The 13287-nt window shown below is 39.2% G+C and overlaps 1 protein-coding gene across 1 annotated transcript in view; it reads right to left on the bottom strand.

Annotated features, from left to right (window-relative positions):
- CRLF1 (cytokine receptor like factor 1) overlaps positions 1–13287 on the bottom strand; it is a 110197-nt gene that overhangs the window by 50154 nt on the left and 46756 nt on the right. Inside the window, exon 3 of the mRNA XM_075854691.1 lies at positions 5080–5220. Within this exon, the coding sequence (XP_075710806.1) occupies positions 5080–5220 (141 nt within the window). The remainder of the gene's footprint in view (positions 1–5079; positions 5221–13287) is intronic.

Here is a 13287-nt window from a genome sequence, read left to right as displayed (position 1 = left end):
GCCAATCACAGGCCAATCACATGCTGCAGCGGTCACATGGACTGTCGCGTCATCCAAGGATGTCGGGCTGGATGTCAAGAGAGGGACGCGTCACCATTGCCTTGGTGACGCGTCCCTCTTTCGGCATCCAGCCCAACCTCCCTGGATGACGCGGCAGTCCATGTGACCGCTGCAGCCTGGGATTGGCCTGTGATTGGCTGCAGCCTGTTATCGGCCTGTCATTAGCTGCAGCGGTCACTTGGACTGAATCGTCATCCCGGGAGGTCGTACTGGAGGAAGAAGCACGGAGTTATTGGTAAGTAGTAGCTTCTATTTTTTTTTACACGTTGATGTATCTTGTGATCGGAAGTCACTGTCCAGGGTGCTGAAACAGTTACTGCCGATCGCTTAACTCTTTCAGCACCGTGGACAGTAACTATCTCCTGATGTCGTGTACCGGAAAATCAGTGACTCATAAGCCAGGTTCGGTCAAAACGTGTTCGGCCGAAACCGGTGAAGTTCGGATTCGCTGCGAACCGAACTTTTCACGATGTTCGGACCGAAACTGGGTTCGGTTGTCCCGGTTCGCTCATCTCTACTCCTAACCACCAGCAACAATGGTACATTCTGGAATTGACCCTCTCGCTTTAGAGGCCTCATAACAGCTCTAGTGCCTCAATGGTGACACCCTTGGAATTTTCCAGAAAAGTTATTACAAAGAAGGAGGAATTGAGGCATTTGGGATTTTTCCACCTATTGATATCATTCCACACAAATAGATAAGCATTAAAATTATTGAAAGTTGTCCTCAAGGCCAGGATTACACACACAGTTTTGATGCAGTTTTTGGCTCAGCTCTTTTGAGCCAAACACAGAAGTGAAAACAATAGACAGCAGATTTACCAGTCTTTTCTTTTTTACCTTTCTTTCCGTTTGGATCCACTTCTGGCTTTGGCTTAAAAAAAGAACCTGAGCCAAAAACTGCCATAATAATGGCTTCAAAAGTGTGTGTGGTGTGTGTGTGTGTGTGTGTGTGTGTGTGTGTGTGACCCTGGCCTAATGGCAGGGTAGGACTGGCCCACCAGAGAACCAGAGGATGCTCCGGTGGGCACAGGCTCTGACACAATAATGGGCCCCAAAGGTCCAGCAGAAGACAGCCCCATTTGGAGGTGACTTTGGAGCCAATCACTTGCCGCTAGGGCCTATTGCTATTGGGGTGATTCACAAATAACCTATTAGATCTTATTGGTGATATATCCTGTGTGTACAATGATAACAACAAGGTCTACAATCAAATTAAAAGTGAAAATATAATGTTCTATATAGATGGAGGGTGGGCTCCCAGAATTATCTCCTCGGGTGGGCCCAAGGAACCCCAGTCCGACGCTACCTAAAGGGGTTGTCTACCTTTGGAGAATGCACTTCTTCCTAAATAGCTGCCTACCATTAGCAAACTTCAAATAAGCCATGTTATGCTATTTTTCAAACTGACACTTTGGGGAGCCACATATGGCACCTAAAAGAGGATATAGCTAAAAGGAATCTCTTAGGCCAGGATCACACACACATTTTTTTATGTTGTTTTTCTCTCAGGTTTTTTTTAGCCAAACAAGGGAGTGGACAAAAGAAAAGAGATTCATAAGTCTTTTCCTTACACCCTATTCTTCCTTTTGGTTCCACTTCTGGCTCTGGTTCTAAGGAGTGAGCCATAAGCTTCCTAAAAAAATGCATCAAAACTTGGTGATCCTGGCCTAACGGCTATATACATAGGAATCCTTCCAAACTTGTTTTCCTACCCCTGTCATATATATATATATATATATATATATATATATATACACACATCTATATATATAGAGAGAGAGAGAGAGAGAGAGAGAGAACTAAGCATTGCAGCCAATTCGAAATTAAACACTCTATATTGTGTTCATTTTTTTATTGTGTAGTACCCCAGTGTTGAGAGTTACTATAAGAAATATTGATTTATTTTGTTTAGTATACTGCAGATGCTTCAGAAAATAATAATAATAATTATTATAATAATAATATAATACATAATACGTACTGTCTTCCAGCAATGGCAGTAATCGAGCACATAGTTATGACAACATCTCCATTATATGAGAGATGTAAGCCACATTGTATAGCCATATCTTATTGAAAATGAAACGTTCATAAACTGTATCCAGATTCTTACAAGAATAATTCAGTGTTTCACAAAAGAAACACAGTTCTGAGCAAAGGAATGTGGGGATGTGGTTCCAATGTGGTCATATTGTGGTTTCTCATGGAAATTGAACATAATATACTGGCCAAAATTGTAAAAGCATAGCAAGTCATTGATTTACATCATGAACTTACGTTTCTACCTCACTATTATCAATTCATTGTACACTTAGAGCAGAAGTGCATGGTGGTCTTAAAGCTTATGCAAACCTTGCACGATATGAACTTTGAAAACAATTTTATAGGTTAGGAGGGATCATTTATGGAAGACATGTACAATAAATAAAAAAAAAGTATTCTACAGACTGCCTAGATATGTCCCAGTATGCAGATGTACTACAACTCCTGCGATCCTGCCCATTTTTTTAGCCATACATTGTACTGTATTCCAACAGTGGAATCTACTGTATTTACGATCCTTAAAGAGGCTCTGTCACCACATTATAAGTGCCGTATCTCCTACATAAGGAGATTGGCGCTATAATGTAGGTGACAGTAATGCTTTTTATCTAATAAAACGATCTGTTTTCACCACTTTATTAGCGTTTTTAGATTTATGCTAATTAGTTTATTAATGCCCAAATGGGCGTATTTTTACTTTAGACCAAGTGGGCGTTGTACAGAGGAGTGTATGACACTGACCAATCAGCATCATGCACTCCTCTCCATTCATTTAGGCAGCGCATAGGGATCCTTTTAGATCGCTATGTGCTATCTTATACTAACACATTAACAATACTGAAGTGTTTAGACAGTGAATAGACATTCCACGGGAAGTCTATTCACAATCTCTGCACTTCGTTACTGTTTCTGTGGTAGTTGCAGCAGAGGAAGCGTAATCTCGTTGTAACCTGTCATTTACAGCGAGATCACGCTTCCTCTGCTGTAACTACCACAGACAGTGTAACGAAGTGCAGAGATTGTGAATAGACATCCCGTGGAATGTCTATTCACTGTCTAAACACTTCAGTATTGTTAATATGTTAGTATAAGACAGCACATAAGGATCTAGCAGGATCCCTATGCGCTGACTAATTGAATGGAGAGGAGTGCATGACACTGATTGGTCAGCGTCATACACTCCTCTGTACAACGCCCACTTGGTCTAAAGTAAAAATACGCCCACTTGGGCATTAAGAAAACTCATTAGCATAAATCTAAAATAAAATAAAGTGGTAAAAATAGATCATTTTATTAAATAAAAAGCATTACTGTCACCTACATTACAGCGCCGATCTCCTTATGTAGGAGATAGGGCACTTATAATGTGGTGACAGAGCCTCTTTAAGAGCAGCATGACCATTGAATAGCAGCAGTATCATAAATGTGCCTCATCTTGAACTCCCAATAAACTTATTTTATTACATTATATATTAAAACTGACTGATGATAAACCTGGATCCTGTTCCATTATGACTGGAAATAACTATCTCTCCTATTTGATTTTGTTGTTTTTCTTTGTTTATTTGATTAATTATATAAATATGGCATTTTCTGTGGTAGTTTTCCCTGGATTTTTTTCAGGTCAAAAAACGCTGCGGCCAGATGTAACTTTAAAACCTATAGTGAAATATAGAAAACATTTTTGGGGCATTTTTGGGCTCAGTGACCCCATACCATCTGTGTCAACACAAAACATCTAGATAAAATGAACATAGATGAGTCTAGATACATCGCTTTATAAAAATCAGTGTCAGGTAATGTTTGCAGTAAATTTAGATAGAATTTATTTAAGAGCAACTGTTACAAATGTACTGTAGGGTTAATTTCTTTCATGTGGCCAACAAAATGTTGAAAATGTCCTCAGTCCTACCCTATATTATTGTAAATATAAATAATTATGGCAGTTGGAAACAATTGTCACCTATAGAGCATTGCCCGGACACTCTTGTCTTACAGAATGGGAGATTAATGTAACACTATACCTTCTTCCACACATAGTCCTGAGCTATGGCGGACAGGGACCAGTAGATCTTGATGTTATGTAACCAGGCTGTTCACATACTGGTTTCAATACAGTAGTGGGTACACTGAATCCTCATTGGTTTCGTATTTAGTGTCACTGTTACCCCCTTTTTCTAGTTGAAGGCTCAATGGCATATACCGTATATGTATATAAAAATTCTGTATTATATAAAGACATCAAAACCTTACTAAGTCAGTATACGAGAGACTATAAATCTGGGGCATGGTAGTATAAAAAAACTCACTTGTAATTTCACTTTTAGCACCACACTGGGCCTCATGCATACAACTGTCAGCAACCAATAATTTCACTTTCAAACTGTCCTTAAATCAATTGTTAATCGATTACTATGGGCAACACTGACATAACCCAATGTCTGTTTCTCCAGCCATATACATAGTTGCTTTCAGATTTTTGCAGGTTACCCTTGGAAACAGACTAGTGTTTACCTACACTCTGTAGACAGACACGTGACCTAACTCAAAATCAGAACAATAATATAGATTTAATCTTGGAAATGTTTCAAAAAGTTTTTCAAAAGTAGAGTTTTCTTTTAAATAACTTTTCTAAGGTAATGAGAACATAGAAAATGCAGGAAGATATACAAAACAGACATTACAAGTACATACTGTAGCCCATAAACACAGGTCTTCCAGAAGATATTTCCATATAATCAAGTGACATATCTATAAACAGTGTAATAAGGCCGTGTCTATAGAGGGACAGTTGATGCCGTAGGCTGGTCTGCAAACCTCCGAGTACATTCACTGCATGTGGCTCATAGAATAAATGTATGGATAGCCTACATATTTATTTTCTCAAAGTCTTACGTTTTAGTTCTACTTATACAAATATGGCATTAATTATAAACAGTTTTTCTTTCCCGTAGCTGTTTTTATACTGTTTACCTCACAAGACGGGCTTTCAGAATCCAAGCTCTTTACCTTGCATCTATTTTCTTCTATTAAAACTCCATATTTGATTAAATATTCCATATTATTTTGCAGTTTAGCCTGCCACCTGTTGGTGTTAGGATATATTTGCATGTTCTAGAATGTAATTTATAAGAAAATATTTCGCTATATTTACACAGAGCTCTACTGTGAATATCAATTTTAAACGTATAAAGCGAGGAGCCGGCAACCTAATGAAAAGTATGTGTAAAACTGGTGGCACTCGGGTATCTCTCGTCCCAGTGCCGATTTACTGATAACCTGTCAATCTCTTTTCTGTAACAAGTAGGGAGGTCTATCCTCTTCCTATCACTGGCTGCTTTCATTATATTGTTACAGTAGGCAATGTATTCAGAGAGTAATAGCTCCTGTGCAGTGAAAACAATGAACTCCCACTCCTTTCATACATTTGTATGTAATTTAGTATTTTTCAAAAAGAAATACCATGTGACAACGCGATCTTTAGACTGGCATATTGGTTGGCTCTACTCGTTATTTAATGCAAATGAAAATTTAGACTTCGGCCACACAGTAAGATACTTCAGCCAAGTATCTCAATATATTTGCTATTCAGAAGAGTATCACATAAATCTGTGGACCAGCCCCAACACTGAGACATGTAGGGAATTTTCTCAAACAACTGTTAGATAAAACTCATGATTTGAGTATATTATTTCCTCCATATAAATCATTTGTTTTGGGCAATATACTGCAGGAAGGATCTATAAGACCTGAAGGGGGTTAAAAGGTGTTCACACCGAACTGCAGAAAAAAAAATTAGGTTTATTCAGTCTGGAAGTTTTAAAGATGACCTTATTATTGTGTAAATAATACATAGTAATATATATATAATATTTTATATATATATATATATATAGATATATAGCAAACAAGAAAGCAGCAGCACTCACACAGAAACGATCGATCAGGTGCCCAGCAAAACGTCCCGATCCTCGGACGTGTATTGGTATATAAAGAAAGAAGATTTGCAGCACTCCAATGTGAAAAAAGTGGTGGTTTATTCAATCCAAGAACAACAGCAACGTTTCAATCCTACAATAGGATCTTTATCAAGCCTCATAATAATAAAGATCCTATTGTAGGATTGAAACGTTGCTGTTGTTCTTGGATTGAATAAACCACCACTTTTTTCACATTGGAGTGCTGCAAATCTTCTTTATATATATATATATATATATATATATATATATATATATATATATATATATATGATATATTATATATTACATAGTTTCAAAAACTTTACAAAGATCCAGGAGACATCAGTTGTGTGCGGGAAATTTGTTAGGGAATTATGAAGAAAGAAAGGGTTTATTCCAGTAAAAATGGTTGAATGTCCTACAACAAATTAAAAAACAACCAAAACTATTTTAGACACTTATGTCTATTTGTATCGAGTTATTCTGATCCAGAGAATTTATTCTACTGCACATGTAGGGCCAGAAAAGATTTGCCCTTCCCATAACCAGCAGTCAACCTTCTTCTGAATCAATTACCTTGATCTTAGAAAGGTTAAAAGTGATGCACACTTCTTTTACTATACAAAACACATTTACGGGCGATCAATACTGGATTTCCATAGTAAAGACTGCTTTTTGTCACCTATTAGCTTTTTATATGTTAGTATGAATATAGTCAGGCCTTTATGGTGCCTAACAGGTTTTATATCTCCACTTCCAAGATATAGAAATAAATGGCAAAAAGGATCTCCACTGTAGACTACAACAGTGGATTAGCAGTGGATTATTCTCCTGACATGGCTGTTTTAGAAAATACTTGCAGTACCCATAAAATAATAATCCTAGAGCACCTGCATTGGGCAATCCCTCTGATATTCCTCCTGGGAATATAAGTATAAATTGACAACTTGATGTCACCATTCCTCACTTTAAATGCAATTATTATGGCTCATAATATGAGGGGCATCTTAAGCTTGCCCATTTTCCTTTTGTGAACTTGCACACAGCAACATGCAAAGAAGTGAGGGGGGGGGGGCTAAAGGATTATACTGCCCTTCCCTCATTAAAGAAGTGGAATATGGTTGGGTGAGGGCAACAAGTGCAAGGCCCTCCAGTCCTAGTAGTGTTTGATCCCATGAACCATCAACAGTAAGTGGACCCATTTTATTTTTTGGTATGAAGGCATCCTTTTCTCTGCATAGATCACTGTAGTAATATTTTATGAAGCTGTGGGACTGCAATAAAATCAATTACGTTTTGTATTTTCTCTACATTCTAGTAGAAATCACTTGTGAAAGTAGCCTTACATGGCAGTATACTGAGCAGCTAATGAACACTTATATCAATAGGTCACTTTATTCCAGATGCCATACAAGAAGACGCCAGATAGGAATCTTTCCTCTCGATTTGTAAAGTCAAAAGCAGTTAAAAGCTTCAGACAGCTTCATTTTACAAGACAAGGTCACAGTTAGGAATAAAATAGTCATGTCAAGAAATTGCCCTATATGGCGTGTAATTTCATTTGGAAAGAAGTGTCCTTCAAAATAAGGTATCTGTATATTCCTCCTTCTGCATGTTTATTTTCTTCTGCTGATTTTAAAATACCCCTTCTCTGCCAGAAAGTTCAAAATTACTGTGTGAAGTTTAAAAGCACAGTGATTTTATAGGAGGGATGGAAAACACAATAATCACATCTATTTTGTGTTACTATTAAATGGTGTTACAGCTCAATACACTATAACATAATAAAAGAGATGAAGAATCTGGAGAATCTAGCTTTTTATAAGAAAGTAAGACTGCCAGATCAGCTACATAAAAGTGGATACATCTAAAGTACACATTTCATAGAGGCACGGCAGTTTTTGAAAACCTTCAGCTATATTCATACATTTGACACTATGCATTTACCCCATGAGTTATAGGTAAACAATATGTCAGAACTCTTGTCAAAACCTTGTCTTAAAATTTCATGGTCGCAGTCTAGGCAACAACCAAAGATTATGTGCATATCTTTAAGGCTATTTACCGCCACTAGGTGGCATAACTCAGGCCTGTCTTATCATGGATTTAAAGAGAATCTATCGTCAAAATTGTGACATGTCCTCTGAAAAACGCAGCAATTCAGTACTCTTTCCGCAGCAGGAATTGACATGCTTCGATACGAAACCTAAGCACCGCAGGTGAATTTCTGGTCGGAATTTTTACGCAGCGTGTGGATGAGACTTGTTAAATCTCATCCACTTTGCTGCTACTGTATTTCCGTCCGCAATTCCAGTCGGAAAAAATGCATTAATTCCGCAACGTGTGAACGAGCCCAAAGGCCATCCTTTATATATTTCTTCCTGGTTTTGTCTTTAAAAAATACATGCAAAATCTACAATGTGTGCCCTAAGACGTGAAGATTTTGCTGCAGATTTGCTGCGAAAGAATCTGCAACAAATCTGCTACGTGTGTAGATACCATAACTAGCGTTCTGCTTTAGCAAGAACAAACATTTAATACCCGAAGGTGTAGAAAAAGGCTAATTAAGAAAAAACTGGTAAAAATAAGTATGGATTTGTGTGTCCTCGTGTGTGTTGCATATCCATGTGAGGACAAGATCCTGAATTCTCCTTAAAAACCTAAACTTTTAGAAGCAAAGTCTAGAATATCCATTTGTTACCAATTGCAATGGGCACCTTCATAATTTCTAACATCTACCAGCAGGCATGGCTGGGTCACTTCGGGACTCCAAGCCTAAGTGGGCTCCTGTAGTAGACTTGACACATACAGTAATATCATGGTATATAAAGTGGATTTTGGATATCACCAAAGCGAAAAATTCAAAGTCATGTGAGACGCACCTTTCATGTGGCAGATAAAATTGTTACAGTTCATTGAATGTGCCTACCAAAAAAGAAGTTTGCTTTTACAAAAAGTGCAGTAACTTAAGCAACTTAAGCTGACATCCCCTGACATATGTGGCGAAGGTAAAGCCCCAACATATACAACTATAAAAAACATATACAGTGCGGTGGCCGTCTATATAGGAAAGAACAGCAGGTTGCACTATTCTATAAAGTGAGAAAAATTTATACCCACGTATACCAGCCCAGCAGAGGCAAAAAGGGACATATTTTGGCATCTTTAATGCACATAGGGTCTATATCCCAGTTCTGCATATGCGCCAGGATACATCCACACCAAGCGTAGCGTAAACATAAGATATGGTCAGTGAAGGGATTAGTTAGAATTTTTACTGGTAGTTATAAAGGGTTATAAGGGTTTATCATTAGAATCCTAATACCAGCATTAGGGGCAGGATCCTCCAGTATTAAGGATTTCAGCCAAGGCTAGACAACATTCCCTCTAGCCCGTCTGCTTCTGTTACCTTTTAGCATATCACACAGACAGTCCACTTGAACAGTAAGACATTTTCAACTACCCTGCCTGCGGGATAATTGTCTCAATTTGCCTGCAATTAGTTTTGTTACCAATGTATTATTAACCCTGACAGTATGTCAGATGGGCAGCTGAGAAAACCAAGCATTCCGTATCGACCGATGCATCAAAGTCTGTAACTGAGCTAGTCGACAGTGTTGAGCTTCATTTTTTGTCTTTTCATGTTCTTAGCAGTACAATGAAAGAGTTTAACTTGCATTAATATAAATTCTTAGCATCTGTTGTACATCAATAGCATTGGGTGAAAGGATTCCAGTATTGCCTATCTGGCCAATACACAGTAAAAGTCTGATACTCCAGCATGCCTGGGACCACCAAGGTTCCTGATTATTGGAATTATTTGGTATTTTAGCATCTAAAACCTGGGTTGTCACAAGTCATCCCTTGAACATCTCTAGTACATTATTCCAATGTTTCCTCTCATAATCTGTTCTACCGTCTACACTTTAAGGTGGCTTTACATGGCCCGACGTGGGCCGTGTACATGAGCCCCGATCAACGAGACAGATCGGCGCTCGTTTGCTTCTTTCACAAGGAACTAGTATAGGGACGAGCGTTCGTTACTATGATCGCTTGTCGCCATACATTTCTATCATGTCGGCTACACATCTCCCTCTTTACACAGGGAGATGTGCTGCCGAAAATGATAATATTTTCGGCATTTAAAATGATACAATCAGCCGATTAAGCAGCGTTTGCTCGTTCATCGGCTGATGGTTGCCCTGTTTACATAGGGTAATTATCGGGAATGAGCGTTCTGTGAACGCTCGTTTGGCCAATAATTGAGCTTTGTAAAAGGGACCTTAGTCTCTGAAAGTGACAGATCTTATCTGTCAATTCTCTCATGAGTTAATATTGTTAAATGTTCGCATTATATTTTTATTTTACCATTTTCAGAAACTCTACCTCAAATACAGAAATTATGTCAGTTACCTTTTTCCTGTTCTAAACTCTACTTATACCTGTCAGTTTTTTTCTTTAGAATTTTGGTTACCCTTAAAATTTTCAGATCAAATGTTTTTAGCAAGAGGTGAGCATTGCAATGGTCAGCGAATCAGACAAAATGGCGAAACATAATTCAGGCAAAAAACTCTCTTACTTCTTTTCTTTGCTATACTGTGTGAAAGTTATTTATTGTGATCCCCAGGTGCCTGGACATTTGTCGAAAGTCATGTAACATTCATACATATCTAGTTTATGTGGTAAAGAATGACCAACTTAGTATCTTAGTATAATTTGCTTTTACTATGGTGCTGAGATATTTTTTTAGGACAGTACAGAGTATACAGTAATATAAATTCATGATTATCCAAGTCTAATTTATTATATTTAATCATCACCTAAATGCATGGACTTGAAGTGCATATCCACATTTGAATACCATTTGTTTTGTTTTTTCTTTTACAGAGCTCCATACAGTTAAATGAGCAAATTTTGGCTGTCTGCAGCCACCAGTAGAGGGAGATTAATGCATGCAGATTTATACAGCTCCCATTAAAATCAATAACAAATCTGTATGTAGCAAGCTCCCCCTAGTGGTGGCTGTAGGCAGACCGGATTTTGTCATCGATGGCTTGTAGAAGAGAAGTAGGGAATTGTAAGCTCCTTATCAAAAAAACTGTGCACTTATATAGAAAACATTTTGTAAATATCCAGTGCATCATTTTGGACCTAATAAATATTTTTCAGATATTGAACTAAGTGCTAACAATTATCCAACAGTAGTACTTCACCTGGAGGTGTATGTTCTGTGTATTTCAGACTATAAGATGCATGGGATGATCAGACACACAAGTTTAGATGGAAGGAAATACATTAAAAAAAAATTCCTGCCCTACAGTGTTAGGCCTGATTTACACGAGCGTGTGCGTTTTGCGCACGCAAAAAAACGCAGCGTTTTGCGTGCGCAAAAGGCACTTGACAGCTCCGTGTGTCATCAGTGTATGATGCGCGGCTGCGTGATTTTCGCGCAGCCGCCATCATAGAGATGAGGCTAGTCGACGTCAGTCACTGTCCAGGGTGCTGAAAGAGTTAACTGATCGGCAGTAACTCTTTCAGCACCCTCGACAGTGAATTCCGATCACCATATCGAGTAACCTGTTTAAAAAAAAAGAGGTTCGTACTTACAGAGAACTTCCCGGCCGTTGCCTTGGTGACGCGTCCTTGGTGACGAGTCCTTGGTGACGCGCCTCTCTTGACATCTGGCCCCACCTCCCTGGATGACGCGGCAGTCCATGTAACCGCTGCAGCCTGTGCTTGGCTTGTGATTGGCTGCAGCGGTCACTTGGACTGAATTGTCATCCCGGGAGGTCAGACTGGAGGAAGAAGCCGGGAGTTATCGGTAAGTCAGAACTTTTTTTTTTTTTACACGTTCACGTATATTGGGATCGGAAGTCAATGTCCAGGGTGCTGAACCAGTTTAACTCTTTCAGCACCCTGGACAGTGACTGTCTCCTGCCGGGTTCGGTCAAAACGAGTTCGGCCAAACCCGGTGAAGTTCGGTTCGCTCATCTCTAAGACACTCCGTTCGGATGTTTGTAAACAGAAAAGCACGTGGTGCTTTTCTGTTTACATTCAGTTTGACAGCTCTTGCGCGAATCATGCAGTTCGCACGGAAGTGCTTCTGTGCGACCTTCATGGTTTTCACGCACCCATTGACTTCAATGGGTGCGTGATGCGCGAAAAACGCAGAATTTTAGAACACGTCGTGAGTTTTTTTCAGCGCACTCACGCTGAGCAAAACTCACGGACTTTCTGCATGCCCCCATAGACTTGTATAGGTCCGTGCGAACCGCGTGAAAAGCACGCGAGTCGCACGGACGTATATCACGTTCGTGTAAATGAGGCCTTAGGCTGCACATCCGTAGCCCGTTGTACGGCCGCTAATGACGGATCCGTGAAACACGGACCACACACGGATGGCTTCCGCGTGCAGTCTGTTGTTTCACTGACCAAATCAATGAAAAGGCCGCGACTGTTCCGTCAATAACGGACAGGAGTAGGACCTGTCCTATTTTTAACGGAACGGCCGCACGGTTCCGTTAAAACAACGGAAGTGTGCATGACCCAATTGAAATGAATGTGTCAGGGTGCTATCAGTTAAAATAATGGATAGCACCCTGAAGAAAAAAACTGAAGTGGGCATGAGGCCAAGAAGTTAATTGCGCACCATCAGATGTAAGCACGCTCATTGCCTTCCTTCACACCGTTACTTCCTGCAACGCTTGCTTAGATGAACAACGTAAGTCGCTGTTACTGAAGCGATATTTGTGTCACACGCCTTTACTATCTTCAATTCACAAATTACCAGTTACATTCATTCATACATTATTTTTTATAATGTATGCACAAAAGAAACAGTAAATAGATAGAAAATCACAGCCCTCCAGGTAAGGTGAAATAATGAATATTGACGTTTTTATTTTCCCATGTATAAACAGCAACATTTCAGTTCTCAGAAAGGCTCTTATGTGAGATCTGAAATGGTGCTAATAATAAAATAAAAAGTCTATACTTACACGTAGTTAGGCCTGATCTACACGAGCGTGTGCGTTTTGCGCACGCAAAAAAACCCGGCGTTTTGCGTGCGGAAAAGGCACTTAACAGCTGCGTGTGTCATCAGTGTATGATGCGCGGCTGCGTGATTTTCGCGCAGCCACCATCATTATGACACTCCGTTTGGATGTTTGTAAACAGAAAAGCACGTGGTGCTTTTCTGTTTACATTCAGAGTTTGATAGCTG

The sequence above is a fragment of the Rhinoderma darwinii genome, chromosome 1 (genome assembly GCF_050947455.1).
Source record: "Rhinoderma darwinii isolate aRhiDar2 chromosome 1, aRhiDar2.hap1, whole genome shotgun sequence".
Taxonomy (NCBI): Eukaryota; Metazoa; Chordata; class Amphibia; order Anura; family Rhinodermatidae; genus Rhinoderma; species Rhinoderma darwinii.
Note: the sequence above shows the minus strand (reverse complement) of the source record. Positions and strands in the feature narration are given on the sequence as shown.